At 44.1% G+C, this 27,039-nt stretch overlaps 1 protein-coding gene across 16 annotated transcripts in view; it reads right to left on the minus strand.

Annotated features, from left to right (window-relative positions):
* HDAC4 (histone deacetylase 4) overlaps positions 1-27,039 on the minus strand; it is a 291,798-nt gene that overhangs the window by 103,524 nt on the left and 161,235 nt on the right. For 12 of the 16 annotated variants that reach the window (XM_068408262.1, XM_068408263.1, XM_068408269.1 and 9 more), the window contains 3 exons: positions 12,045-12,195; positions 6,119-6,239; positions 100-221 (listed from right to left, as the gene is read on the minus strand). In XM_068408262.1, coding sequence (XP_068264363.1) covers positions 100-221; positions 6,119-6,239; positions 12,045-12,195 — 394 coding nt within the window. The remainder of the gene's footprint in view (positions 1-99; positions 222-6,118; positions 6,240-12,044; positions 12,196-27,039) is intronic. The other 4 variants (XM_068408261.1, XM_068408254.1, XM_068408259.1 and 1 more) reach the window with 2 other exon arrangements.

The raw sequence follows: 27,039 nt of genomic DNA on the forward strand, positions 1-27,039 counted from the left end.
TTGGTAACATACTTTTTTTTTTTTTTTAAAAAAAAAAAAAGAGGACCAAGTGTCACAGCAAAGACAGTAGGTTACACAGAAAATCAATGTGAGCGCTACCTGTTTTTCTGAGTGGGAAGTCATCTTTGGAATCATACATCCCCAGTACAGGGTGATTGTAGGTGCCGGATACGCCACTTTGGGGTGGGGAGCTCTGGTCCAGAGAGCTGTGCTGTGTCTTCCTGCACAGAAGGAAAGAGAAAGAGAAGGGAGAAGCTTTACACCAGTGACACACAAAGGGAACGAGTGCAGCTTCACTTTCGCTGTTATCTTAGTGGGGAACACTGCAAAGGAAAAGAACTTGGTACTAGCTTTCTCCTTCTAGGCACTCATATAAAAAGACACTGCATCATAGAATCATTTTGGTTGGAAAGGACCTTTAAGATCATCAAATCCAATCGTTAACCCAGCACTGCTAAATCCACCACTAAACCACGTCCCTAAGCACCACATCTACTCGTCTTTTAAATACCTCCAGGGATGGTGACTCCACCACTTCCCTGGGCAGCCTGTTCCAATGCTTGACAACCCTTTTGGTGAAGAAATATAATATACAGAGAGGGAACTAAACATATGCTTGATTTTCAGTATAAGAATTACCCTGTTGAGCATGGCTCAACTCATGAAAGTATTTAACCATGAGTATAATTTTAAGCGTGTACTTGGGCTGGGTTTTGCTAAGTCCTATCCTTGAAGCTAAGCATGAGTGTCGTTCCTTCCCTCAACCACAGCACAAATGAACAATTTCCCTTCACTGAATAAAACCCAGACATAGTAGACAAAGTCTAAGGACGAAACAAAACCTGAGGATGAGCGCATTAGGTGCCACACGTTTAAGTTGGCTAACAGCTGCCATGCTGCATAGGTGGCCTTCTGCCTTTTGCTTCGCTGCCTCCCCACCCAAGTACCTAGCAGAGATAGGGCCAAAGTACTCAACACCTTTCCAGCTTAACTTCTTGAAGCTGATAATTTATAGCTTTGTTTGAGCAGGCTGCTGGAAGTAAATTACAGTCTGTTTGCTAAGGATATTGAATAATGAATGAGTTTTCTAAGCCTCCTACCAGTTTGTTGGCTGCATCTTTCCTACTTAATGAGTTGTGCCCAGCTTTGCTGTTTCTCAGGAGCTCTACAGCCCCGATCAGTACAGACCTTGGGAAGTCTCCAGACTGTGCACATTAGCAGAGTACCTACATCAACAGAATGACTGATTTAGCCATACAGGTGACAGCTGTACGGCTATCAATCTTATATTTTAAGTTCCAATAAACAAGATTTAAACCCTGTATTACTTCTTCAAAATACTAAAGAATATGGGACAACAAAAAGCGAGCACTTTGTTAAAAGAAGTGAATATCTGAAATTTTACATTGCCTAATAACCAGACATTCTTGGACACCCTGGTTAAAAATATTCTCCTACAAAAGGTTCTTTAAGGAACCAAAATGAGCCACTGTCAGCTGGAAATTACACCAATTCATCCAATTCCTTGAGCAGTATGTTTCGAAAGCTCAAATCAGAAGTAGGCTGCTTGGTGAAATGCATAGCACGAATTCCACTATAAGTTATACCCTTCAAAAAATAAGGGGCTAATGAAACATCATGAAAAGGCATTGAATTTTCTACCTGATTTTGTTACAAAAAAAAAAAAAAATCTGAAAAGTTTATTTGAACATCTACATCAAAATCTTCTATACCCACAGTTCTTACCAAGCAGCATGATTTACTGTGGTTTCCTAATCCTCCCCTCTTTATACTCCAAATTCTCTGTACGTACAGGCAGAATAATTTTTCGGGCTCTTACACAGTTGTATTTTTCATTAGTGTTCGCACACATCGTGTACTCTCTGACATTCGCACCAATAAATGCCCACATGCACGCACAGTTTAATCATCACCTGAAATCAAAACAGAACCAGACTGAAACATATTTGAATACTTCCCAAAAACAGAAGTCGCTTTCTGTGCAGGGATCTGCTCATACCATGGGAAGGCAGCACAGAGAGATGGTTCACAAACAGGAAAGACCGGACGCCGCAAGCCAAGAGCCCTCAAACCCACCACGTCACACAATGACATTTTTTGCTCTTGCCTACACAAGCAATAGACGTTTTCTTTTTCCTTTTTTTTTTTTTTAATCGTGATTTAATCTACACAATCACATACATTGAAGCTATTCTCATCGCTTCGTTAGGGAACGCGCAGGAACTCAAAGGGCCTGTTTAGATGCGCTTCGGGGTTGCTGAATGACAGATATTTAACTCTGCTAACAGGAATCCATTATATTGCTCGAGGACTGGGATCCAACACCCTACACTGCTTCGAGCAAAACGCACTGGTCTGCATGCCCGTTTCAAGAATTTCAGAGGTCTCGAAAGGGATGAAATTGTATCCTACATCCAGTTTGCAGGCGTTCCTGAAAGTCCATACCTTCACATAAACACATCCCCTGTTCTTTGAGTTCTTCAAATACCCACGTGCACAGCAAAGCACACATGCTACTTCAAACATATTCACGCAACGTAAACTGAATATATATTCAAACATAGGTATCCTGGCTAGAATGTTGTGTGTACAGAGACTGCAGACACCTATGTACGTTGGAATAATTTAGTTTGTAATTATATTTCTCTACCTCTTTACCATGCAAATGTTCAGTCAAACTCCCTTTCATGATTGCTACCGCGTTGAGTGGCTACTTCCCAAGCGTATTTCTGACAACTTCCTAGGGAAATAATAGCCCTGTTTGCTAAGCCTGAGGTGCTCCGTCTGTGCTCCTCCTCAGCCACTCTTACTTATGTTAAGTATCTTAAAGAGCAAAACCTCCCGGAAGCAGGGCTTTCCGGCGGGTTCAGAATCCACGGGAGGGCCAGTCTGACAATGAAACTCCAAAGAATCTCTTCTGTTGTTGCCTATCATCAACGTAATCTGAAAATTATAGTCCACAAAGCTATTTTAGACAATTACGTATAGTCTGGAGCTGTACATGTAAAACAGAGTTTACAAAGTGGCTTGAATAGCATAGAACTGAAGACTGAGCGACACCCTCTGTGAAAGCCTCCAAGAAACATCATTGAGCGTTACCAAGTTCCTTCCTTTCATTTAGTAGGTCCTTTGGACTATGACTATACTCTGCAAAACCTCTAAAACTGGTCTCTTTTCATCTCAAGGGCTGATCCAATGCATGCGTGCAACAATGCCCTTTAACATCAGTGATTAATTAGAAAATATTCACCTACTATGCTGCACCAGCAACCGACAGTGTTGAACAAAGTTCAGACAGATACAAGATACCAAAGGCAAAAGCATCTGGGCATTTTAGGAAGAAATTCTTTATTGTGAGGGTGGTGAGACACTGGTACAGGTTGCCCAGAGAAGCTGTGGGTGCCCCTTCCCTGGCAGTGCTCAAGGCCAGGTTGGATGGGGCTTTGAGCAACCTGGTCTAGTGGAAGGTGTCCCTGCCCATGGCAGGGGGTTGGAACTAGATGATCTTTAAGGTCCCTTCCAACCCAACCCATTCTATGATTCTATGATCTCAGTGGACAACCGAAGTCTGGCCCAAAGGGCCAGGGGAATGACAGCTATTTCACATGTCAGTGGAACGTATTTCATGTCACAGCCACTGACGCAGAACCATTGCGGTGTTCAATACCCTTAGGAGATCTGTTTTTTTCCAAGTAATGCTTCCAATTTTTTTAAAAAAAAGGAATTCACAAACCTTAATAAGACCAAAGGAAGTGCTTAAAAGCAGGCGTGTCATTTAAAAGACTCTTTCAGCATCTGTTACCACTTAATTGGCTTGCCTGCTCACAGTAGGAGCACCAAGTCTATCTTCTGCAAGCCTCGTTTGCGTGTGTTAAATCCGAACAACACCCAACTAAATCACATTAGAAGTATGTGCGTACGTAAATATCTCTGCAACTGAACTGGTAACCTATGAGATGCCATATAAATAAATACTAATACGTAATTAATTTAAAGGTTTTCTCTTTTTTAAAAGACGTATTTTTTAAATAGAATGGAAACTAAAAATCTTTAGCTTCTGCCTTAACAACTGAACGGTGCATTTAAAAATCCTCCACTGCCAGAGAAGACACGACAGTCACGCAGCCCGGCTGCCATCTGCCCTCCTCAAAGGCTGAGCAGAACGGGCTCATGCCTGCCTGCAACCTATCCCTGAAACAGACCCTGAGAGAGATTTGTGAGGCCTCCGACGCTCACTCTTCCCTCTTCACATCTGGCGTTAGAAACCAAACTACTGAGCCTCTCCCCACCACGAAACAGATGGAGGGAAGATGAGGGGATGGCAAGCCTGTTAAAGACAGAAGAAAAAGGATGGCCCCTTGTGCAACAGTTTGTATGTCATCTCTACCTGGTGGCATCCCTGGAGCATCCCAGGAAAGGGAAGTTTTGATTAACCTACGCCACAATAAACCTAAACAATACATTGGTGCTCAGAAAGTTCTCAGCATGAGCTTAAAACGAAGCAGGAAACATACTGAAACCTTAAACACGACGTGGCTAAATAACCTCCTGCATCACCCCAGGCCCTGTAACGCATACGGTATTACAGACTGCTGCTCTTCCGTTCACCTCTGAAGGCTGGATTCTCTGTGAAAAAGCAGTTAATTGAAAACTGTGCAAAACATAAGGGATTCAGACCACTCCCAAATTTATTTTTGTCTTTTCTAAATTCACCTGTGATGGCTATTCTAGCTCAGGTTTCTCTAGAGCCAAAGGATTACAGGTTTTGGAAGAAAGCATTTATTTACTATCCTTAATTCCAATTGAATTAATACCACTTTTGCATTTTAATCAACTGGGAAAAATGGAGAACACAGTGGCTCAGAGAGTCTTCAGCCGCTTTTAGTAAAATCCCCAAATTTCTTGGTGAGTCTCAATTAAGAACAGTGGAAAATCAGTCATCTAAAAAAGATATTTACGTTGACTTGACTGAAATTCAGTTTCTCCTATTTCTTCTACTATCCTTGACAGTGACCTAGTGGGCCTTAAATATTATCTTTGCATAAACTACCAACCTTTCACTACTTCAACCAGTGCCATAACCACACAATTTTGAAGTCTTAGGTTAGATTTTTTGAGATTTATTAAAACTGCTCAATCTCACCCCAGTGGAATAATGTTTGAATTTTGCTGCCAGCTACACTTCAGCATTTCTGTACTGGCTTATAGCTGGGATATCTTTCAAATTGAATTTCAGCTTAGTTTCTTGAATTTGGAAACATCTTCTGGCTACAACCTCATTGTCCCTGTATACATGTTTATTTCTTAAGACTTAAAATACAGTCAGATACTCAACTTGAACACGTATTTAATGTCAGAATTTCATTGACTTCTGTCATTCAAAATTTCATGAATTTTATGATCACTAAAGACACATCCAAAACACTTTTTTTTTAAAAAAAAAAAAAAAAAAAAAGATATTCACAATGTTATGGTAGTGCAAGTTTTCAAATAAGCTCAAATTTTCTGATTTTCTTTTATACACTGAAGAAAAAAGTTTTCAGTTAAAAACTTAGATGTTGGGGCAATTGTGATTAGAAGTGCAGAGAGGACGCACTTGATGTTTCAAGAGAAGAGTCAAGTAAACAAAACTTCCAACTTTGTGAGATTAAGATGAGCCGTACACATTAAAGGCTTTAAAAATGTAATGATAGCTCAACTATCCTGAGTTGCAATTCACTAAACAGAAAAAGTAATTTCCCCATTTTACTAAAGTTGAAGTTTTATAACACCTATCAGGACAAAATCTTGGGTGAAATATAGAACTTATAAGGTTGATCTTGATGGTAGAATTCGTGAGTTTGAATAAACGTGGATTAAAGATGACAGCGAAGGCCTCTACTCACAAAAATACTGTGAGCATCACAGAAGATACGAAAATTACGCACTGAAACTCTCTAAAAAATGCATTTTGGTAATGTACAGCAAAGGCAAACCCTGGTTCTATCACTGTTCTGGTTCATCCAGTAAAAACATCAGGTCTATTCCCCACATCTCCAGCAACTATCAAAAAAGGTGGCACCGGCTGAATCATAAAGATAAGCCCAGTACCACTTACCCATACCAGAAGCGAGGATCACTGGATATACAGTGGTTGAGATTCCGGTGTGCCAATGCCTTCTTCTTATTTAAGACAAATTCTTGTAATTTCATCTTTACTTCTGTGCTTGCCACCGCACCTGAAATGTCAAAAATAAAAAAGGTTATTTAATCCATTCATATACTTTAAAGAATTTAAATTTCTAAAAAGATTCAGAACTAAATCTTTGATTTCCAGTCCAAAAGAAGAACTTTTCATTCAAAGAGAAAAGAACAAAGTGCCTTCACTCCTTTTTTTTTTTCCCTTTAGCTTTGCATATAGTCACAACTTATGTTTGAAAACAGAGATTTAATCACAGATTTATCATTTCACTATAAAAGATTGCTGAAGAAGATTTTTACACTTGCATAAAAGTACACTTAGAATAAAGCACTTGTACTAGGTATTCCAGCTTTCTTTTAATCAAAGGTATTTAAGAAAAAGGGTCTTGTGTACACTTAGGTTTTTAAATGTCACATCTGCAAGCAGAAGGGGAATGAGACGAATGTCTCATATGTAGATTTTCATCTTGAAAACTCTTGTAAATAGGGACCTCTTTGTTCAAATAACATAATATTCCAATTCATTTACAAGTGTGCAATCTAGTTCTTCAAACAGAAAATCTAACATTTAAAGAAGAAAGTCAGTAATTTGGTAGCGTAGAGTTAAAATGTCAACTGTGTAATTTCTAATCATTATTTCCTCCACAATAGAGACCAGTCTGTTTTACTGCGTTGATGGATTAAAATTACCATTCTGTTGACAGAACAGATTTACAGGCAGAGTTCCTGATGGAGCAATGCATAGAAAGTTTGGCAAGCAGAACATGTGGAAAATGATGGTTCATCTATACCATGGCATAAAGCAAGAATTCCAAAGGAAAATATCTGGGCTACAAGAAAATGAAAAGGCCAGGAAAACTGTCTGCTCTACTGGGAATAAAAAATTAAAATACGACAGGGTCACCTTTATCTCCTGGATCCTGCTCAATGACATGGTGCCATTTGACAGACTGGGGAAACAATTTTTTGTATCTCCACAAGAGAAGAAACCTGCAGTATTTCTATAAAGCACTGCCTGAAGATGTAATATTGTTCAACCACTTTAAGCAGTTTGAAAAGCTTGAAAATTCACTTTTTGGGAGCACTGCCTTCCTCACTAGCTCTACAAACATAGGCTTGGCGTGTACCCCAATGGGAAGCTCAACTGAGGAGCTCAAGACAAATTCACATGAGTGTAGCAAGTCACATGGCTAGAACAGAATAGGTGACAAATTCATGCTTAAATGCCTTCTCTCTACAAAAAGTGTCATCTCTAATTTACTAACATCTTTAAAATAATCAAACATGGCTGTGTTCTGTCAGTTTTGGATAAATCTAACAATATTTAGAAGACTTGAAGCTAAACATTCTTGGATCCCAAGGTTTACAAAAGCTCTCCTGGCATGTCTTCCTCCTTAATTAGAAGCTGAAAGGCCCCATATAAGCTTAACAAGATAAAAACATGTAGGCTTCCCGTTCCCTGGGCAACGCTGAAGCCATGGACAAAGGTGTCATGCAAGACTTTCTGACCATTACTCAACTCTTGACCCTTGATTTGAAAGATCAAACAAAATAAAATCCCCCTGTTCTCCTTCTATGACAAGGTTACCCACTTATCGGATGAGGGAAAGGCATGGATGTTGTCTACCTAGACTTTAGTAAAGCCTTTGACACTGTTTCCCACAGCATTCTCTTGGAGAAACTGGCTGCTCATGGCTTGGATGGGCATACAGTTTGATGGGTAAAAAACTGTCTGGATGGCCCGGCCCCAAAGAGTTGTGGTGAATGGAGTTAAATCCAATTGACAGCTGGTCACAAGTGGTGTTCCCCATGGCTCAGTATTGGGGCCAGTTCTCTTTAATATCTTTATCAATGATCTGGACGAGGGGATTGAGTGCACCCTCAGTAAGTTTGCAGATGACATCAAGTTGGGCTGGAGTGTTGATCTGCTGGAGGGTAGGAAGGCCCTACAGAGGGATCTGGACAGGCTGGATCGATGGGCCGAGGCCAACTGTAGGAGGTTCAACAAGGCTCAGGGTCGGGTCCTGCAGCTGGGGCACAACAACCCCATGCACTGCTAAAGGCTTGGGGAAGATTGGCTGAAAAGCTGCCTGGTGGAAAAGGACCTGGGAGTGTTGTTGATGGCCGGCTGAACATGAGCCAACAGTGTGCTCAGGTGGTCAAGGCGGCCAACAGCATCCTGGCTTGTATCAGACGTAATGTGGCCAGCAGAACTAGGGTAGGGATCGTCCCCCTATACTCAGCACTGCTGAGGCCACACCTCGAATCCTGTGTTCAGTTTTGGGTCCCTCACTACAAGAAAGACATTGAGGTGCTGGAGAGAGTCCAGAGAAGGGCAACGAAGCTGGTGAAGGGTCTGGAGCACAAGTCTGATGAGGAGCTGATGAGGGAACTGGGGATTGTTTAGCCTGGAGAAAAGGAGGCTAGGGGAGACCTTATTGCTGTCTACAACTACCTGAAAGAAGGTTATAGAGAGGTGGGGTCGGTCTCTTCTCCCAGGTAGCAAGTGATAGGATGAGAGGAAATGGCCTCAAGTTGTGCCAGGGGAGGTTTACATTGGATATCAGGAAAAATTCCTTCACCGAAAGGGTTGTCAAGCATTGGCACAGGCTGCCCAGGGAAGTGGTGGAGTCACCATCCCTGGAGGGATTTAAAAGACGTGTGGATGTGGTGCTTAGGGATACGGTTTAGTGGTGGACTTGGTGGTACTGGGTTAATGGTTGGACTTGATGATCTTAAAGGTCCTTTCCAACCAAAACGATTCTATGATTCTATGAACATACTATACAGGGTTATTTTGGACCCAGTCACATTGTTACAGGCAGAAGCACTGTGCCATACCCAGTAAAGATGTTAAAGAGGATGCCACAGGAAGAAAGGGACAACCTGTCACATGCGATAGTACATGTCAGTCAGGGGTATAAGCAAAGAGGACAAGAGTAGAAGTCAGACATCAAAAGTCCATATGTATAGAGTAAGTCCACAGGCATGAAGCAAGACACTCAACCCCAATGCAAGTGAAAGGCAGGGCAGAGAGAACGGAGGAGGAGAGAGAAGGAACCAGAGAGCAAGAGCTCAGGCAGCAGCCCTGGCCAGGGGAGCAGCTGGGCATGGTGGGGAAAACGAAAGCTGCATAGCATGCTTGCTGGGCCATGCATTTCAGAGGGCTTGAATATCTAAGATGAGCAAGGGAGCAAAGAGCAGATCAACTGATACAGACTGCAAACAGGAGAGCACCACAATGTGACCAAAGTACAGCAGACAGGATGTCTCTAAAGAGGCAAAAGACTGAGCCTGGTTACTACTGCAGAGGCAAAAACAAGTTACAGTATTGAAATATAGGATAAGGCAGGGGTAGTGGGAAGAGGATAAGGCAGGGCAGAAGCAGGACCAAGCTCCTGCAGGAAGGAAGTTGCACAACGCAAGAGCAGAGGAGCAGAACAAATGGAAGTTAACAGGAGAAAGCCCTTAATGATAGTGTGGGCTGATCACAGCTAGCCAACTTGGAGGAGAAAGTCCAAGACAAGCCATTGTCCAACACTGCCCGAGCAGCACAGGATTGAATGGTCCATATCCAGAAGTGTCTGGAAACATCGATGCACAGGACCGGTTCTAGGTTCAATCCTAACAGTGGGAAGACAGGACAACCAACTATCGCTCCTTATCCTGTGCAAAAAACACTTTTACTTTCACACGCAGTTTCCTTCCTTTCGTGGAAGTCATCCTTTGATCAAAAGCTTTATGATAGCAGATATCGGTTCATGAGGGACAGGTTAAGGCTCCCAAGATGAGAACGCAAGGAGCTGACTGACACTATGTTAATCTAAATCGATTTGTGATTTGCCTTCTAAAACGTACAAAACAACATATTTTGGCTTGCAGTGATGGAGGAAGGAGGGAGAATAAGCTACACTCTACATCTATTACGCGCTCTTCATATTTCAGATCAGGACAACTTTAGCTGTGTTGCACTTCGCAAAAATTTCTGATGTGAGAAAAATACTTAAGTGTTCTTAAGAGCTGAGGTGCCATAATGATTATACACCATAGTACTTGTTAAATAAAAAGTAATTTAAAAATAAAACTGTCGCCATGGGAACAGGCTCTTCAACTTAACATCCCCAAATTCTGTTTTTTCCTCTACACCTTTGTGTTTCATCCAAAAGGTGCTTCAATGCTTTTGCCATTTTACAGAGGTTCAGGCATTTTGATTTATTTGCAAATTACTTTAATGAGAATAGCCCAACAGCAATTTTGCAGAGAGGCCCAGCAAAACATTGACACAATATCAACAACTGATGAGAACAGCAGGGTGAAGTTATGTGCACTTGCAGCCCAGAAGGCCAACCGTATCCTGGGCTGCATCAAAAGCAGCGTGGCCAGCAGGTCGAGGGAGAGGATTCTGCCCCTCTACTCCGATCTCACGAGACCCCACCTGCAGTGCTGCGTCCAGCTCTAAGGCCCCCAACATAAGAAGGACATGGACCAGTTAGAGCGAGTCCAGAGGAGGCCATGAAGATGATCAGAGGGCTGGAGCACCTCTTGTATGGAGACCGGCTGAGAGAGTTGGGGTTGTTCAGCCTGGAGAAGAGAAGGCTCTGGGGAGACCTTCTAGCAGCCTTCCAGTACCTGAAGGGGCTACAGGAAAGCTGGAGAGGGACTTTTGACAAGGGCATGGAGTGATAGGATTAGGGGGGACGGTTTTAAACTGAAAGAGGGGAGATTTAGATTAGATCTTAGGAAGAAATTATTTCCTGTGAGGGTGGTGAGACACTGGCACAGGTTGCCCAGAGAAGCTGTGGGTGCCCCCTCCCCGGCAGTGTTCAAGGCCAGGTTGGATGGAGCTTTGAGCAACCTGGTCTAGTGGAAGGTGTCCCTGCCCATGGCAGGGGGGTCGGAACTAGATGATCTTTAAGGTCCCTTCCAACCCAAACCATTCTATGATTCTATGAAGTGGAAATGCTTATAGCTTTCATCCAGTTCAAACTGACTGCCTTTACTTTGGAAAATAACACGCTGCAAGATGCACATGCAGGGAGTGGGGAATTCAACCTTCAGATAATTTTTTTAGTCTCCTAGACCCCAGTCCTTTCCTACTAGAAAAATTCTTCTTGGAGCTTTATCTTGTTCCTGGACCCCAGACAGCATCCCATCTCCTGGTACCCTTCAGCCCTCTCCGCTTCTTCCATCACAGGCTTCTTTATTTCATTTGAAATGAAGACCTAACGAGTTTATAGTGCAACTTGGGAGGTATTTTTCCTCCCATTCACTTCTAAAAGAAAACCAAACAAGCAACCAAAGTGTCTTTGATAAGGGAAATTGTGAGGCCGTAATAGTTTCACTGAATCTCGTGAAGTGCATAATGACGCGTGGGAAAGCCAACCAGAATCTGTAACCTCATGAAAGAAGTACTTTCTCAATGAAAACACTTTAAAGCTAGGAACTGAGAACTTGGCTACATCTTAAAAGAGTGAAATTAAGAAAAGCGAAAGAAAAAGAAATGCAGTGTACATCTGGTGTATTTTATGGGCTTAATATTCTGCCTCCATTAGGAACGCTGCCAAAAATACTTCAAAAAACGTTAAATCAAGTAAAGAGACGATATACTTCCTTTTGAAAAACGCTAAAATGGCATTTATTAAGACAGAAATGAAGCTAAAGCATAGAAAAACATTTCTCTCTTACCCTCAATACCTCCTAACAGTTTACATCAGCTCCCTGTGTAGCCAAGCTCTGTAGAGAGGCTATCATGAAGGTTCCTCCAGCTTTATAAAGCTGCTTTAAGGCTTCCATTCATCTGTTCTACCTGTCATCACTGAAACAGGTGAGTTTTTGCTACTTACTCTCTTTTCCTTTCTCTTTGTTTTTCAGCTGCTGAAGTTTCTGCTCTCGGTGCTGCTTCTCCAGCTCCTGCTCCTGTCGGTGCTGCTCCAACTTCCTCTGGTGCTCCAACAGCTCCTGCTGATGCTTCATTGCCAGCATCTCCTGCTGCTGCTGTGGAGAAGGGACGAGAGGGGAAAAAGAGCAAATTAACACCGTCAGACTTCCCAGAGCTAAACCAGAAGCTACTATCAGGTGACAATCACATTGCTTAATTCAAAGAAACAGGAAAAATGGCATCTTCCCTGTCTAGAGGCTCCTGAATCACATCTCACTTCAGGCAGCCCCATTTCTAGTTCAGGACAGCATTTATGCTAAACCATAGGCACTATATGCTCCGTGCTTCAGGGCATGGTCCGTTTACAAGCACCAGTATCCTGTTCAGAAAGCACCTAATGGGAGAAAGCAACAAAAAGCTTCCTCCCAAACAGGTGTTTCCCCAACCACATTGCTGCTGCCAAAGGCTGCGGCTGGGTCCCCACTTCTGCTCGGCAAGCCGTCTGCTGCCACCGCTGCCCTGCCAGAGCCTTTTTTAAATAACTCTTTAATTATACAACTTTGTACTCTTGTTTCTCCAAAAGTCCTTCAATCTTTCTGTGTACATAGTAGAGTTCCCATGGACCAGGACAACTGTATCGTTTTAACTTCATCAAGTGTTGGTCACTTCCCATCTGCCATCAAACCTCACACCCCAAGCTAAATGCAAAAGCACTAGCTGCCTTGTGGGCATGATCACAACCCATTTCTGAGCCTAATTACAAAAGAATTGATTCAGCATAAAAAAAAAAAATCCAATAATCTCTCAAGGAAGGATTTACCCCAGCCAATTTGCACACATTCACGGGAAGAACCAAGAGACAGGCTGCCTAATTAAGGTCAAGATTTGCAAAGCTTTCATCAGATGGGATGTTCAAGACCTGAAGCACCTGCCCCCGACCACTGTGCAAGTCCCGCCTTGGGTCTCCAAATCCCAGCACCTGGAAGATGTGCATGGACACACCAACCTCCTGGGAAATTTGGTGTGGATCTCCCCAGCCCAGAGCATCTTTTTGGGGTTCAGGGGGGGTTCCCCCAGGGATTGGAGGTGGCAGTTTGATTTGTCGGGCCCTGAGGCAGTACCTGCCAGTGCTCAGAGAACAACCCATGTCCTCACAGCCGGCCAGGAGCAAGCCGGGCTGAGGAAAAGCAGACGACAAATGACAAGCCTCAGCAGCTTGCAGCTTGGCTAGATGTGAGTGGATCCCCATGGGGCTCGCAAAAGGCGCTTCCCCTGGCACAGGGCTTCTCCCTTGAATTCCACTGAAAATGGCTTTTCCTTAAAAAAAAACCAACACTCAAACTAAGATTTACCACCTCCCAATTTCATTTGCACCCTCTCCAGCGAGATACGTGCGTTAAAGCCAACTACTTGGGCGGCTCCGATTACTCTTGCAAACCCACCTGAACGCAGAAGCACACCTGCTCCACACCCCCCCGCACTCTTTACGTTGGCAGCTTATAAACCAGCAGATTCATTTTTAAGCTGGCAACCTTAACCTTCAAAACCCTTACCACTCCAGCGATAGCTGAGACTTCTCCAAGGCTGGGCTTAATGGGTGCCCATGCTCAGATACCACCCACTGCTCCAGGTTCACAAAATCCTGGATCAGGGCAAGCCGGGACTATTAAGACAGGGAACCTGCGCCCTCCGAGAACATCTCACTCCGTCCTTCTTCAAACCCTGACAGCATGTGTGTATGCAAGACACTCATCCCACATACACTGATTTTTCCTTCTCCTTTTGCAGATTTTCCTATTTATGCTTTTGCCAGTAATTTCTTGTTTAATAAGCTAAACAGTCCTGTTTAACTTACTCATCAATGATCTGGATAAAGGGACTGAGTGTACCCTCAGCAAGTTTGCTGATGACACAAAGCTGGGAGGAGTGGCTGATACACCAGAAGGCTGTGCTGTCATTCAGCGTGACCTGGACAGGCTGGAGAGCTGGGCAGAGAGGAACCTCATGAAGTTCAACAAAGGCAAGTGTAGGGTCCTGCACCTAGGGAGGAATAACCCCATGCAGCAGTACAGGCTGGGGGCTGACCTGCTGGAAAGCAGCTCTGCAGAGAAGGACCTGGGAGTTCTGTGGACAACAAGTTCCCCATGAGCCAACAGAGTGCCCTTGGGGCCAAGAAGGCCAATGGTGTCCTAGGGTGCATTAGGAAGAGTGTGGCCAGCAGGTCGAGGGAAGTTCTTCTCCCCCTCTACACTGCCCTAGTGAGGCCACACCTGGAGTAACTCTGTGCAGTTCTGGGCCCCCCGGTTCAAGAAGACAAGGAACTACTGGGGAGAATCCAGCGGAGGGCTACAAAGATGATCAGAGGACTGGAGCATCTCTCCTACAAAGAGAGGCTGAGGGAGCTGGGTCTGTTTAGTCTGGAGAAGAGAAGACTGAGAGGGGATCTTATCAATGCTTACAAATACCTTAGGGGTGGGTGTCAAGAGGAAGGGGCCAGACTCTTCTCAGTGGTGCCCAGTGACAGGACAAGGGGCAACAGGCACAAACTGAGACATGGGAAGTTCCATCTCAATAGGAGGAAAAACTTCTTCACTTTGAGGGTGACAGAGCACTGGAACAGGCTGCCCAGGGAGGGTGTGGAGTCTCCTTCTCTGGAGATATTCAAAACCTGCCTGGACACGACCCTGTGCAACGTGCTCTGGGTGACCCTGCTTTGGCAGGGGGTTGGACTAGATGATCTCCAGAGGTCCCTTCCAACCCCAACCAGTCTGTGATTCTGTGATTCTTAATTTGTGGTATTGTATATTTGTACTATCCAATGCTTCAGCCGCAGATACACTACAGATGATACACACAAAATTATACCGTTCTATATAGAGATGCAAAAAAAAAAAAAAAAATGTAAGAGGTACTTTACAATCTGCCTGGCTATCTGCTGGAAACTCTTGATGGAAGAGTCCCTGCTGCTGCCAGTTCCAAGCAGGCAGACAGTTGTAAAACACTGACCCCCACTTAGCAGAATTTGCCGTGATTGCACCTATGTTTCCCTTCCTAATTCTATTGAATTTTACATAAACAACAACAACAAAGAAAACACAGACTCTAAAAACCTACAAAAGAGGAAAAAAAAGCTAGGGAAAACTAGGTATTTTTGTTTTATAATTAAGCAGCAGCTTCCGCTAACACATCCCCATTTGGAGAAAGAATATCTTTCAGACTTCCAACAAGTCCACCACATGGTGGAACCTAGCCACAGAAAGTATGCAAATGAACAATATTTAATGCACAATATGTTAAAACAGGTTTTGTTATTTTTTATGAAATCAGGAGCCTTTTCTCTCCATCTGCAGTCTCCTCGCCTTTGTGTGCTATGCTTCCTGCAATGGTTTACATACATTAGGATGCTTTTGAAGGAGCTGCGCTTTCATTGACATCTGTAGCGAAATGTAAATGAAAAGACCAATTTGTATCTGGATGGCTTATAGACGTTTCATTAGAGATGTATTGTTTCTGTTGATTTTCACCCCAGTTTCCACAAAGCCTATTCTTAATATAGTTTTCAAATCTTTTCGACGTTGAAAAAATAAAAATAAAAATTAACGAAGCAACCTCTCCAATCATCATCCACGAAAAGCGAAAAGAAATCACTTTGTTGGCGTCTGTTGTAGCCTCAGAAAATGCCTAAAGAACACCCATCGGAGTGCTCCGTCTGAACAGCGACGTCTTCTTACACCACGAATATTTCCAAACTCCACAAGAAATATATGGCGCGAGCTCAGCAAAACGCTGTGCCTTTCCCAGCTCACGCAATCCTGCTGCACAGACTGCATCCGGGCTTCACGACCATTCTGAAGACCTCGGATAAGGATTTGGGGTGCTGACCCAAGGTGAGGTTTGCATTGCTCGTCCTTGCTGCTACTGTTCCCCATCTTGTTATAATATAGCCAGAGAGAATATGCCTATCACCTTAAATCAGTTTTCTGTACAAAAAGGGCCTCCTTTGCTTCAAAACCATAAGCTTTAAAACTCGCTTAATGCTAGACTGTGCCCAAATTTTCTATTTTGTGAGGTTTACAATTTTATTTTCTTATTTAAAAATGGGTTTTTCTGCTGATGCTTTGTGAAAAAAGACCCATAAGCTCCAAGAGAATCCACCACTGACTGACTAAAAGGAGAAGCAGGAAATCTGATAACATACAAAAAGCTGTCCCATGTACAAAACAAACAAACTTCAGAAAAATATGAGCTTCTGCTTCAGTCAAAGCAACCAAGGCAAATTTTAACAGGCAGCGAGCATTCAGACCCGTGTGTGGCCAACTGCAGCACGGTCTTACCCCCCTCCCGCACCACGCACTAAACTTCTCCTGCCAAGGTAACACCCACATGTTGTGGGCTTGGTCTGGCATTTAACCTGCCCTTGACTATCTCAGTGGAAAAAACAAAGCCAACTGATGTCTCAAGGAAAAATGTTTCAGAGCTGCCTGTGAGTGGGACGTGATATCCCACGCTCGGGTCTTTTGGAAAGCGCCCGAGTTAGGAATTCATAAGCATCTCTTGAACCGCAATTCACAGCATGCTAAGGGACGCTTAGGTGGCTCTGATAAGAATTATTAATTACCAGGCAAGATCATGCTCATGTTCCACATAATACATCAGATCTCTCTCGCTGGCAAATGAATCAACACCGACCCCGCAATGCCCATGTGTTAATTGCGCGTAGCTGGAGCGGTGTGTGTTTTTTTTTTCCCCAACTGTGACGAAATTTAAGTATTTGAGAAATACAAAGCAATATGCCAAGGGAAATCCCTTGCATTCAGGCTAATTCAACTATCAATTTGTGGGGTGGAAACAAAACACGTGCGACAAACGCGCGCGCTGTATTAGGAGTGCAGCTAGGAACATCTGAATTAGGTGCTCTTGCCAAAATAAATATTTATAACTATGGGGATTCCTGCATATGTTTAATGTCACTGCTTCCACTGTTTATGAAAACTGCACAAATGTTCAACTGTACCTGTAGTTAGTGTTGCCGGTGCTGCTTTAGCATACATTAATATTAATAAATGTAATAAGGAGCATGTAGAGCATTTCCAGGTATTTATCAACTGTCAGCTAGCTGTGAGGACAGCAGTGCGGTGGATTTTGCCATCACATTCCTCAACTGTCTCCAGTTCTCAAGCATGTCTACCTAGAACAGGGACTGATGCCTTATCAGTAAGCACACTGTCAACTTCCACTGCATGAAGAAACCCCTTTTTAAGCAAAGTGGAGCTAACACATTTTCCTTTAGTCACTACAACAGAGGTGGAAAGGTAGCGCTCCGAAGTCATCCAGCAGCCTCAGCCCTCCCGCAAAGCATGTGGTGCTGACAGCAAAGATCCCACTGACTAGAGGGAATGAGGATGTATTTCACGGAGACGTGTTGCATTAAGACTTGCCTAGCCACTCCTTGATTTGCTAGATGAGCAGCAAGAATGGGGGTCCTTCCTGCATCCCGGTACCTTGCAGACACTACCTTATTCTTCCCCCAAAAGCCAGGCACTGCTCTCTGCCCATGCTCCTCCGCTCCTTCCTTCCCATATCACCATCATTTTAAAGGCTCTTCTGTCATTTAGTTCACACGCCGCGGTAAAACTGATTAAAATCTGCAAAGCAGGAGAGGTTTTGAAGCTCAGACTACGGCTCCTAGATTTTTATAATATATATTTTGAATAGCTTCATGCAATTAGTGCAAGGCAGCCTAAAACTATCTTTACCCAGACAGCTCACCCTTACTCATGCAGATAATCACACACACAAGACTGGGTGAACAACAGCTGGCATACTTATTGCCACCAAATGTTTCCTGTGATCCAAAGCAGCTTAGTGTTGCGTCCAACTCCTAACTTGCATCTCGATCTATGCCTGAGATCACCTACTGAAGGTGCTCCGGCGTGGTGGGACATCACCCAAAGCACTTCTGCTGCTCTTCATATTTGTAGGCGATTCCTACTTCTTCCTAGCACAAGGCAGCTAGGTTAAGAAGAAACACAGATGAAAAGGTAGCTTGATCCTCCATTTATGGGTCAGCATTCCTCCTGGCACATACACATGGTTTCCATCTCACAAGGTCATGCTGGCATGCTCCAGCCTGTCATAAGAAGATTGCAGTCTGAGGACTTCCAGGTAAGCTCAGAGACTTTGTACAACTACTTCACCTGCCACCACTGAACAAGAGGTTGGCCTCTGATGGAGGCAATAGCTTCAAAGAAGTTGTAAGGATATATAAGTAAAATACTAGCTTCAAAACTGACAACTTAATGCTACACAAGACCAAAAAACCTCCCAAGCAGATAATCTCAGCACCCCTGAACTTGTGCTCTTAAGGCTGAGTTAAGGCATGACCTGGTGAGCACTTTCAGAAGCTTCACGTAATTGTCCTCTCCCCTAGCAGGCAGCGAGGCTGGGCTTTTGGTGCAAATAGTGTTTTTAAGACAAACCATCTGTCACCTGTTTTGGCAAAATTCTACAGTTTTGGGGGTTAAATCAGGTATTTAAAAGGATCTGGAGCTCAGATTCTGTAAAAATAAAGGAAAAACATAGGTGATGATCAAGAAAGAACTTGCCAAGACGTGTACACATCAAACTACCCCCAAAAAAATCATCAGCATACACGTGGAAGCAAAGCACGGATTTTGAGAGATTTATAGAAGAACTGTTGCACTGGGTTATTTTAGAGTGATCTCAACGCTGGCCATTCCTTTGGCCAGACTCTCTGCCTCATGTTCTCCCCATCCTGTTTACTGAAGTCTCAGGCTGTGGCTTTAGTTTCAGGATTCGATCTCTTGGCTCCGTCACAGTGTGTTTTCATTCTGGGCGGCACGGCAGATATCTCCTGGAGCACCGGAGGCTAGTCAGAATTAATTGGTTGGACTGGGAGACGGGGCGAGGGGGGAGAGGTTGTGGTTTTCAGCAGAAGCCAAGGCACAAAAATCTGAAAGCACAGCTCAGAAGAACAAGCGTCTATCATCTCTTTCCTTGGACACATCAGCAGCTGAACGTATATTCGGCATGCCCCCTTCCAGCTATCAGGCAGGCTGACAGCAGGCAGTTCCGTGCCAGAAGCTCCTGTGGCCAGCGTCTCTTCGCTACGTGGGGACATGATCCTTCCCAGCCGACAGCTTCCTGGGCAAGAGACTGATCTCAGTTAGACATATCCTACCGAGAACGTCTGGTGTTCAAGCTTACGAGGCTCAAATGTCTCCAGGAAAGGGAATGATGGTTACGTTCCCTGATCACCAGCTCTAGGTGAAAAGATCCCACATTATTAGTTTGGCAGCTGATATACAGATATAATTTTGCATCCCCATTTCCTTCCCACGACATTACTGCTCACCTCTCCTAAAAGGGTGAAAGCTTGCACAGCAGCTTCACCCCTCTAAGCGCTGAATATCTGCAAAGCTACAGCGCTGGGAATGCGTTTGTATGTGCCTTTTGCTCCCTGAATGCCTCTCCCATCTAGCTTTTACCCTTTCTCCAGAAGCAGAGTATCTGAGAGCCTTTCTAGAAAGCAGTGAGCTCCCTTTGTAGTATCCAGCATGTTCAGTTCCTTCTCCCATTTTTCCTTCTAAAGGTAGGAAAACTCCTTTGTACTTGCCTCTGCTGAGCTTTACATCGTTATTATTGAAGGGGAAGACAAATCCGTATACCTTGCACCAGGAGCAGGGAACATCCATCCCACCACGGATGGTAATAAGGAATCTCTGTAAATCAAAGAACCATATAAATTGTCCTGAAAGAAAGGAGCCCCAGATGTTTAATGCTAATGGAGATTTTATCATGCTGTAAGTGATCAGACCTCAGTCCTTGGAGGAGCAGTTATGTCCTCTGCGAACTGTTTCAGGGTGCAGGGAGCAGAGGAGCTGGGGTGGGAATGTTATGCTAAAAACAATACCAGGAATGAAGATGTAGGACAAAGAGATCCTGTAATGGGAGCAGCTAGAGGAGCCGCCACTGGGTTTGGGTCATTTCAAAGAAGGAAATATGAATAAAGAAAAGGAGGAGAGTGGCTGTATCCATTGATCCACCATTCCCGGTCACCTGGAAGAGTGACGGAACCAGAAAGCTGCCAGGGATGGGCAAGCTCATTGGAGTGCTCCTGCCAGGCTTCTCAAACAAATGAGGGGGAAAAAAAAAAGGAGGGGATGAAGAAAAGCATTGCTGGCAGTGTGGCTGCTGACACACAGCATCAGCTGCCGTCCCCGTGTGGGTTCAGCTCCATGTGACGGAGGGCGGACACGGTGGTGAAGCAGACCGCAAAGTGCCGCTCATCGTCTGACACAAGGCAGTGACAGCCCCAACGGTGCCTGGAGGAAGGCTGTATGCTAAAAAAAATGAATGTTCAACATCACCTGATGCTCGTGTAAGCACAGCAGAAGCATCGCTTTTAAAGGTAACACGCCAGCAACGTAAATACCTAATAGTTATCATTTTTACACACTGCCACCAGTTAAACAGGAAACTTAAACACAGAGCTTATTCCAATAAAATTAGAATGATAGAATCATCATAGAATGGTTTGGGTTGGAAGGGACCTTAAAGACCATCTAGTTCCAACCCCCCTGCCATGGGCAGGGACACCTTTCCACTAGACCAGGTTGAAAGAGGGTAGATTGAGATTAGATATTATGAAGAAATTGTTTCCTGTGAGGGTGGTGAGACACTGGCACAGGTTGCCCAGAGAAGCTGTGGATGCCCCCTCCCTGGCAGTGTTCAAGGCCAGGTTGGATGGGGCTTTGAGCAACCTGGTCTAGTGGAAGGTGTCCCTGCCCATGCAGGGGGGTTGGAACTAGATGATCTCTAAGGTCCCTTCCAACCCAAACCATTCTATGATTCTATGATTTGTTTTCACCATTCTTGGAAAAGATCTTGACTTTGAGGCTGAGGAAAGCCACCCCACCACCCTTCAAAGAGAGCAAACGCTCTGATCTTACAAAAGCTTTCCCGAGGGTTACTTCCGTCAGAAGCTAAGTTCTACAGGATCCAGGTCTGAAGTCTTGGAGTTAGCTCCATGTACCAGAAAAACGAGGCAAGGTCACCAAAAAAGAACAGGAAGCTGTCTAGAAATAGCAAGAGAGCACGGTACAATCCATTCAAGTAGTAACAAGGCACAAAATGTTCCGTCTGGGTTTTTTTTGCCAACCGACTGTACCCAGCTGCAGTTTTCTAAGATGAATAATCCTATCATGTCGGAATACACACAGAGGCAGACACCTGGTATCTCCGGGCTTTTTAAGTTTCTCTTGAAAGCGATGCAGGCTGTGAGGAACTGGCGCTCTGCAGAAGAGAGGCACAAAACAGACCGGAGGGAGTCCCTCTGCGCTGGCTGCTGAAGGCAGGAAGGATGGAGCAGACACACTCAGCAAGAGGAGTTGGGGTATGTGGAGGGTAAAATGGACGTTTGCCCTTCCAGAGTCCAACGTGAGGAGCAGGAGACAGAGGGAAGAGGCATGGTTTGCAGGGACCAAGGTGCCACCTTCAGCGTCCCCAGCGTGGGGGCATGGGGAGGTGCCACCCAGCACAGCTGCAAGGGAGAAGCAGATGACACTGACCCCATCAGCAGATTTGACACAAGCACCTTTTTTCCTCTTAAGTAGGAATCGACACAGAGAGGCCACCAAAAAGAGGGTGTAGGCACTGTCAGGGCTACACTGAAAGCAGCCACACTAAGAGACGACGTGATTTGTGCCCAATGAGCTATCCTGCGAGCAAACCTACCACTCCAAGGGCAGGTGGCTCCAAATAAAAGCAAAGAGCAGTTTCCCACTATACCATCAAAATGACACGCATTAAATGTAGGTATCTTTGGAAAAAAAAAATCACATTTTCTTTACAGCATTGCAAAATCTGTCTGGAAGATTCTCTGAAAGACTTCTACCCTCCAAAACAAAAATAAGGAATCGCAGAATGGTTAGGGTTGGAAGGGACCTCTGGAGATCATCTAGTCCAACCCCCTGCCAAAGCAGGTTCCCCTAGAGCAGGTTGCACAGGGTCGCATCCAGGCGGGTTTTGAATATCTCCAGAGAAGGAGACTCCACACCCTCCCTGGGCAGCCTGTTCCAGTGCTCTGTCACCCTCAAAGGAAAGGGGTTTTTCCTCCTATTGAGATGGAACTTCCCATGTCTCAGTTTGTGCCCGTTGCCTGTTGTCCTGTCACCGAGCACCACTGAGAAGAGTCTGGCCCCAGCCTCTTGACACCCACCCTTAAGGTATTTGTAAGCATTGATAAGATCCCCCCCTCAATCTTCTCTTCTCCAGGCTGAACAGACCCAGTTCCCTCAGCCTCTCCTCGTAGGAGAGATGCTCAGTCCTCTGATCATCTTTGTAGCCCTCCGCTGGACTCTCTCCAGCAGTTCCTTGTCTTTCTTGAACTGGGGGGCCCAAAACTGGACACAGTTACTCCAGGTGTGGCCTCACTAGGACAGTGTAGAGGGGGAGGATAATTTCTGGAATGACCAGAGAGTTTCACCTCATGTCTCCAAGCAAGGGGCTAATACCTCAGATGTGTTACCACCTCTCAATCAGGGCTCAGAAGCTACGCTGATGAAAAAAAAAAAAGTAATTTGAAACCAGCAAAGGCTAACAAAACCATCTCCTCGGGCTTTATCTGAATGTTGCTATATATATAAAGCCAATGTCTGAAAACATTGCACGTATTTTTATTTATTGGCATACAGCCATTATGCAGCACAGCATACTGTTAAATGTAGGAAATCGCTGTGTTGATAAAAAGAAAACAATTTCAGAATCACTCCTCAGCGAATGTCGTAACAAAGCTCCTTTGGCTGCTTATACACAAATCCATGCCTCCCCTGACCATCCTGTACAGGCTGCATGTACAGCCTCGCCTTCCCTCTGCTCCTGATGCACACAAATGCGCTCTTCTCAGATGATGGGAAAACCAGGAAAAGCACTGCACGACAGAATTCACATCTTTGCATGCCTCCACGTTAGGATTTCAGGTCCACGAGGAGTTGTGAGGCTCAGCTGCTTGCTTGTACTGCCATCAGAACTCTTCTGGTGGGTGCTGTCATGTGCTAATGCTGACATGCATCAGCATCCTCAATAAGTTTCCAGGCTTTAGCTATAAAACAGCCAGAGCTGGGAAGAGCCCTGCTCCGAGCTCGGGCAGTGCAGGGACGGAAGAGATTAACCACGTTACCCACCACATCCTTCGCCTCTCTGCTGAGCTCACACCACCCGAGGTGCCTCTCGCCCTGCCAAAGTGCGGATCCTGCCCCTCTTCAATCATCTCGCTCCGGCCCTCAACCAGAAGGCAAATGGAAAAGCTTTTGGGAAGTTCCAGCTGATCTTGGCTGGGAATGAGTGACTCACAAAGGAAAAAATTTACTGCCGATTCCTTCGCAATCAAAGGTCAAGCAAAGCTCACACTGGGACCTGCAGAGAGGCTTTCCGCCGTCTCACCAGCAACGGCCTGGGCGCCACGCTCCTTATCCCATCCTTGTTTTTTGTTTAGGAAGGCAGATTTGAAGGCTATAAATATTGTTACACATCTGGCAAGGCAGGCCTGAGTGGAAAATCCATCTGGCTGAAGGTAAGCGACTACAGGAGTGAGGAGCCATCGCCTCCGCCTCCAGCCAGCCCGCAGTAGCCTCCTGCGCTCACCGCCTCCGGCTCCCTTTCCTGCACCACTTTCCGGCGTCGAGCCTCAGCAATCTGCAAAGCTGCGCCGTAGTTGTGAAAGACAGTTTTCTCTATTTCCATATGGTGTGAACTCTTCATAAGGCTCGGCTTATTTTCCCTAAACATGTCAGGGTTTTCTCTCGTTACTCCCCGCATGCAACGATCCCACTCCCTCCATGTGCCGAGCTCTAAAACCGCGTCCATTATACTTCCCTTCCACAAATATTATTTCACTTGTAGCCTGGCTCTCCAAATTGCATGATCTTCTGGAATTTGCCACCTTTATACAGAGGTCCTTTATTCCAAAATACAGTATCTATGAAAGTAAGGAGTGCTTGGGGCGGACAAGGGAAGGAATCGCAGGTGCAGCCAGAAGGACTGTGACCACCCCATCTTCTCCTCTTGCACTAGATCAGACAATTAAAACCAGGCTGCTGCAATAAAACCAAGCTGTGGAAAATGCCAAAACTTCAGACTTCAATAGGAAAAAGTTATCTACTTGAATAGAAAAACAAGAAAGATGTGCCAGCATTTTTCAAGCCAAATTTCATTTACTTAAGAAGACCTTAAGATGTTTCTTATACTAGCACTTTGTTTAGGGGGTGGAAGGGAGACATATCCACTCCTCCCCTTAATTCACATCGAGTCAGAACAGTTCCTCTGTTCACACCGACACCAAAGTAACAAAAGAAAAACACAAAATGTGATTCCTGTTGTACTAGCTAAGAGTTTAAACATTTAAAATGAGTAAGCTCTTTAAAATCTTCAAAGTGCCATTGGCTGTAACTTAGCAATGCTGGCTGTACGTACATCTGTTCAAAATACAGAATTTTGGATAGAAGAGCTGCTTCAGAAATGCATCAAAATTTTTTTTTTTTGACTTTTAGCAGCAGATGCCCAGCCACTCAATTGCCGTCGACAAAATTATTCAACATCTGTAAGTGGAAGAGCGCAAAGGTACTTGAACCTGAACGTCTTGCCAAATGAGGGACCGACTGCAATGTTTGCTCTGCATATGTAACTGTACCCAGGTGCTGGTCTGCTATATCCAAAAAGACGCTTACAATCCAGGAATCTTAAGTAAAAGGATTTAGAAATGGGCATAAGGCAGGATAAAGCATAGAAATTGCTGCTCAGGTACACAAACGGATGAACCAATAAATGCTTTGCACCTGTTGATTAAAATGGTGGATGCTAGGCTGTAATGTAAACAGCCAAATTAATTGATTCTAGATAGTGCTAGATATGCAAAACATAGTAAGATGCAGAAATTCTTCCCACTTTGCAGAATTAGTTTACAAAGCAATTGCAGGATTTAATGCTATGATTAATGAAGGCCCTGATCACCTCCAAGGAAACCAGTGCCAGGGAGAATGTCAAAGAACTGCCATTTTGTTTGACATCAGAGTAAGCTTAGAGCTTTGATGTTTGCATTTTAAATTTTTTGTTTGTTTCATTAGATTTTGAGGTTGTCCTGATGCCAAAAATTCCAACCTAACTGCAGGAGCCCTGAATTTTTGGAAACAAAGTAAGTTTGCAAGGTGCACAATCACTTTGCAATAGCTGCTGAAAGTTTGCGTTCTGAATCAAAAAACCCCAAAGACACTGAAGATGTCCAAGAACCAAACCTGCTGCTGCAAGAAGGCAAGCTGCAAGTTCACTCTATTCATTAAATATAATGTTAACCAACAGAAATATGCGTAGGTTTAGGTTCCCAAGCCTTTTCTTACCCAAAGTGAGACTTCGTCTTCACCTGGGAAGAAACTTGAGAATAAAAGTTTGTAAAAGCCATGGACTCGTGACACCTTCATTACAATACCATAAACTCACGCTACGAAACACTTTCAGCTGAAGAATCTCACAGCTACATCGCTCAGGCTAAACGATTGCTGCATATTGAACAGCTTGCTTGGGATACAGGTGACAGATGAAATTCTTCATCTCATCAGTGACACCATAAGCCAATCATCCAATGAAGCTAACTTATTCTGAGCTTCCAAAGAGGATGTCAAGAATTTGCTGTTTCCTTCATGTATTTAAATTTAAAGATTCAGCGTTTGAGTAAAGAGAAAAGATGACAGACCGCATCCCCACTCCTGCTCCTCCCCACGCCAGAGGTACGCCACGCAGTAGCACGTCTGCTTAGACCTTCCACAAAACAGGCAAGGTCACGTGTCGTGTAATCCCTGCCCACAGCACTAAAAGACAAGAAGAGAAGCAGCAGAAAGCACTTCCTTGATCCAAGGATCTTGTACACGCAAGAGCAAGCCCTCCCTTGCACGCTTGGAGCAGCACGGTGTGCACGCATGCACGTGTGCACATGGGGCGTGTACTACACACCCTGAGCTCTGCATCTTCATTTAGGACTATTTCTACACCAAATTTCACAGTTCAAACCCTAGCGCTTCACTTACACAGGATAAAAGTTTTTTACTTGCTTTAATATCCGCCCTCCCACCCCAGCTTTTTTCATGAGCCATAAAAGAGCTGAACAGCTCCAAGTTCAAAGTCCAAATATGAGGTTATAAATTTTAGTTGTCGGGACAAAATAACAGCTTCCCTGCACCTACAGTCACTGCACTTAACATAGCTGCCAGTTTCTGAAAGCTGGTTTAATCTAAGAGTCATCTAAATGTGGGCTGACTTATGAACACAAACATAAGAAGCATGTTTTCCCAAAAAAAGTGCATCATGATGACACGGTAGTGTATGGTTTGGGACTTATTTTATTTGTGAGATATAATGGGGTTAATTTCAATAATGTGCTGTTTTATTTTTAAAGCAATTCTGGGCACGATGACACACTTACTACTATAGGAGATCACCTAGTAGGTCATCTTTTTTCATAGAGAATTATATCATTCCTATTTTAAGTCTTTCATCTAGCCAAGCTTACACATTAGAGGAAGAACTTCATTACCTAATGGTCTAGATATACTGTGCTAACTGGCTTATCAAAATTAGATCTCTACTTCCTTCTAACGCAGACGTTTACCAGAATCAGTCATAGCTGTAACATAAATGAGAGCAAACACATTCCTACCATCAGTGCTTAGAGCTTGTCCATTAAAGCTGAATGACCCTTTCTTATTTTTAGTAGGCAAATATCTAAAGGCACATGCAATGACAAGGAAATAAGGGAAATATTTTTCACAGATATTTCCCATCCTTTCTTCTTGAATGTACTACGTGAACTGCAGATGCTGTAAATCTTGTGTTACTCACGCACAAATGTGTACACACAGATTCACGTGTATACATACATATACACATATATA

This window comes from Nyctibius grandis, chromosome 9 (genome assembly GCF_013368605.1).
Source record: "Nyctibius grandis isolate bNycGra1 chromosome 9, bNycGra1.pri, whole genome shotgun sequence".
NCBI lineage: Eukaryota > Metazoa > Chordata > Aves > Nyctibiiformes > Nyctibiidae > Nyctibius > Nyctibius grandis.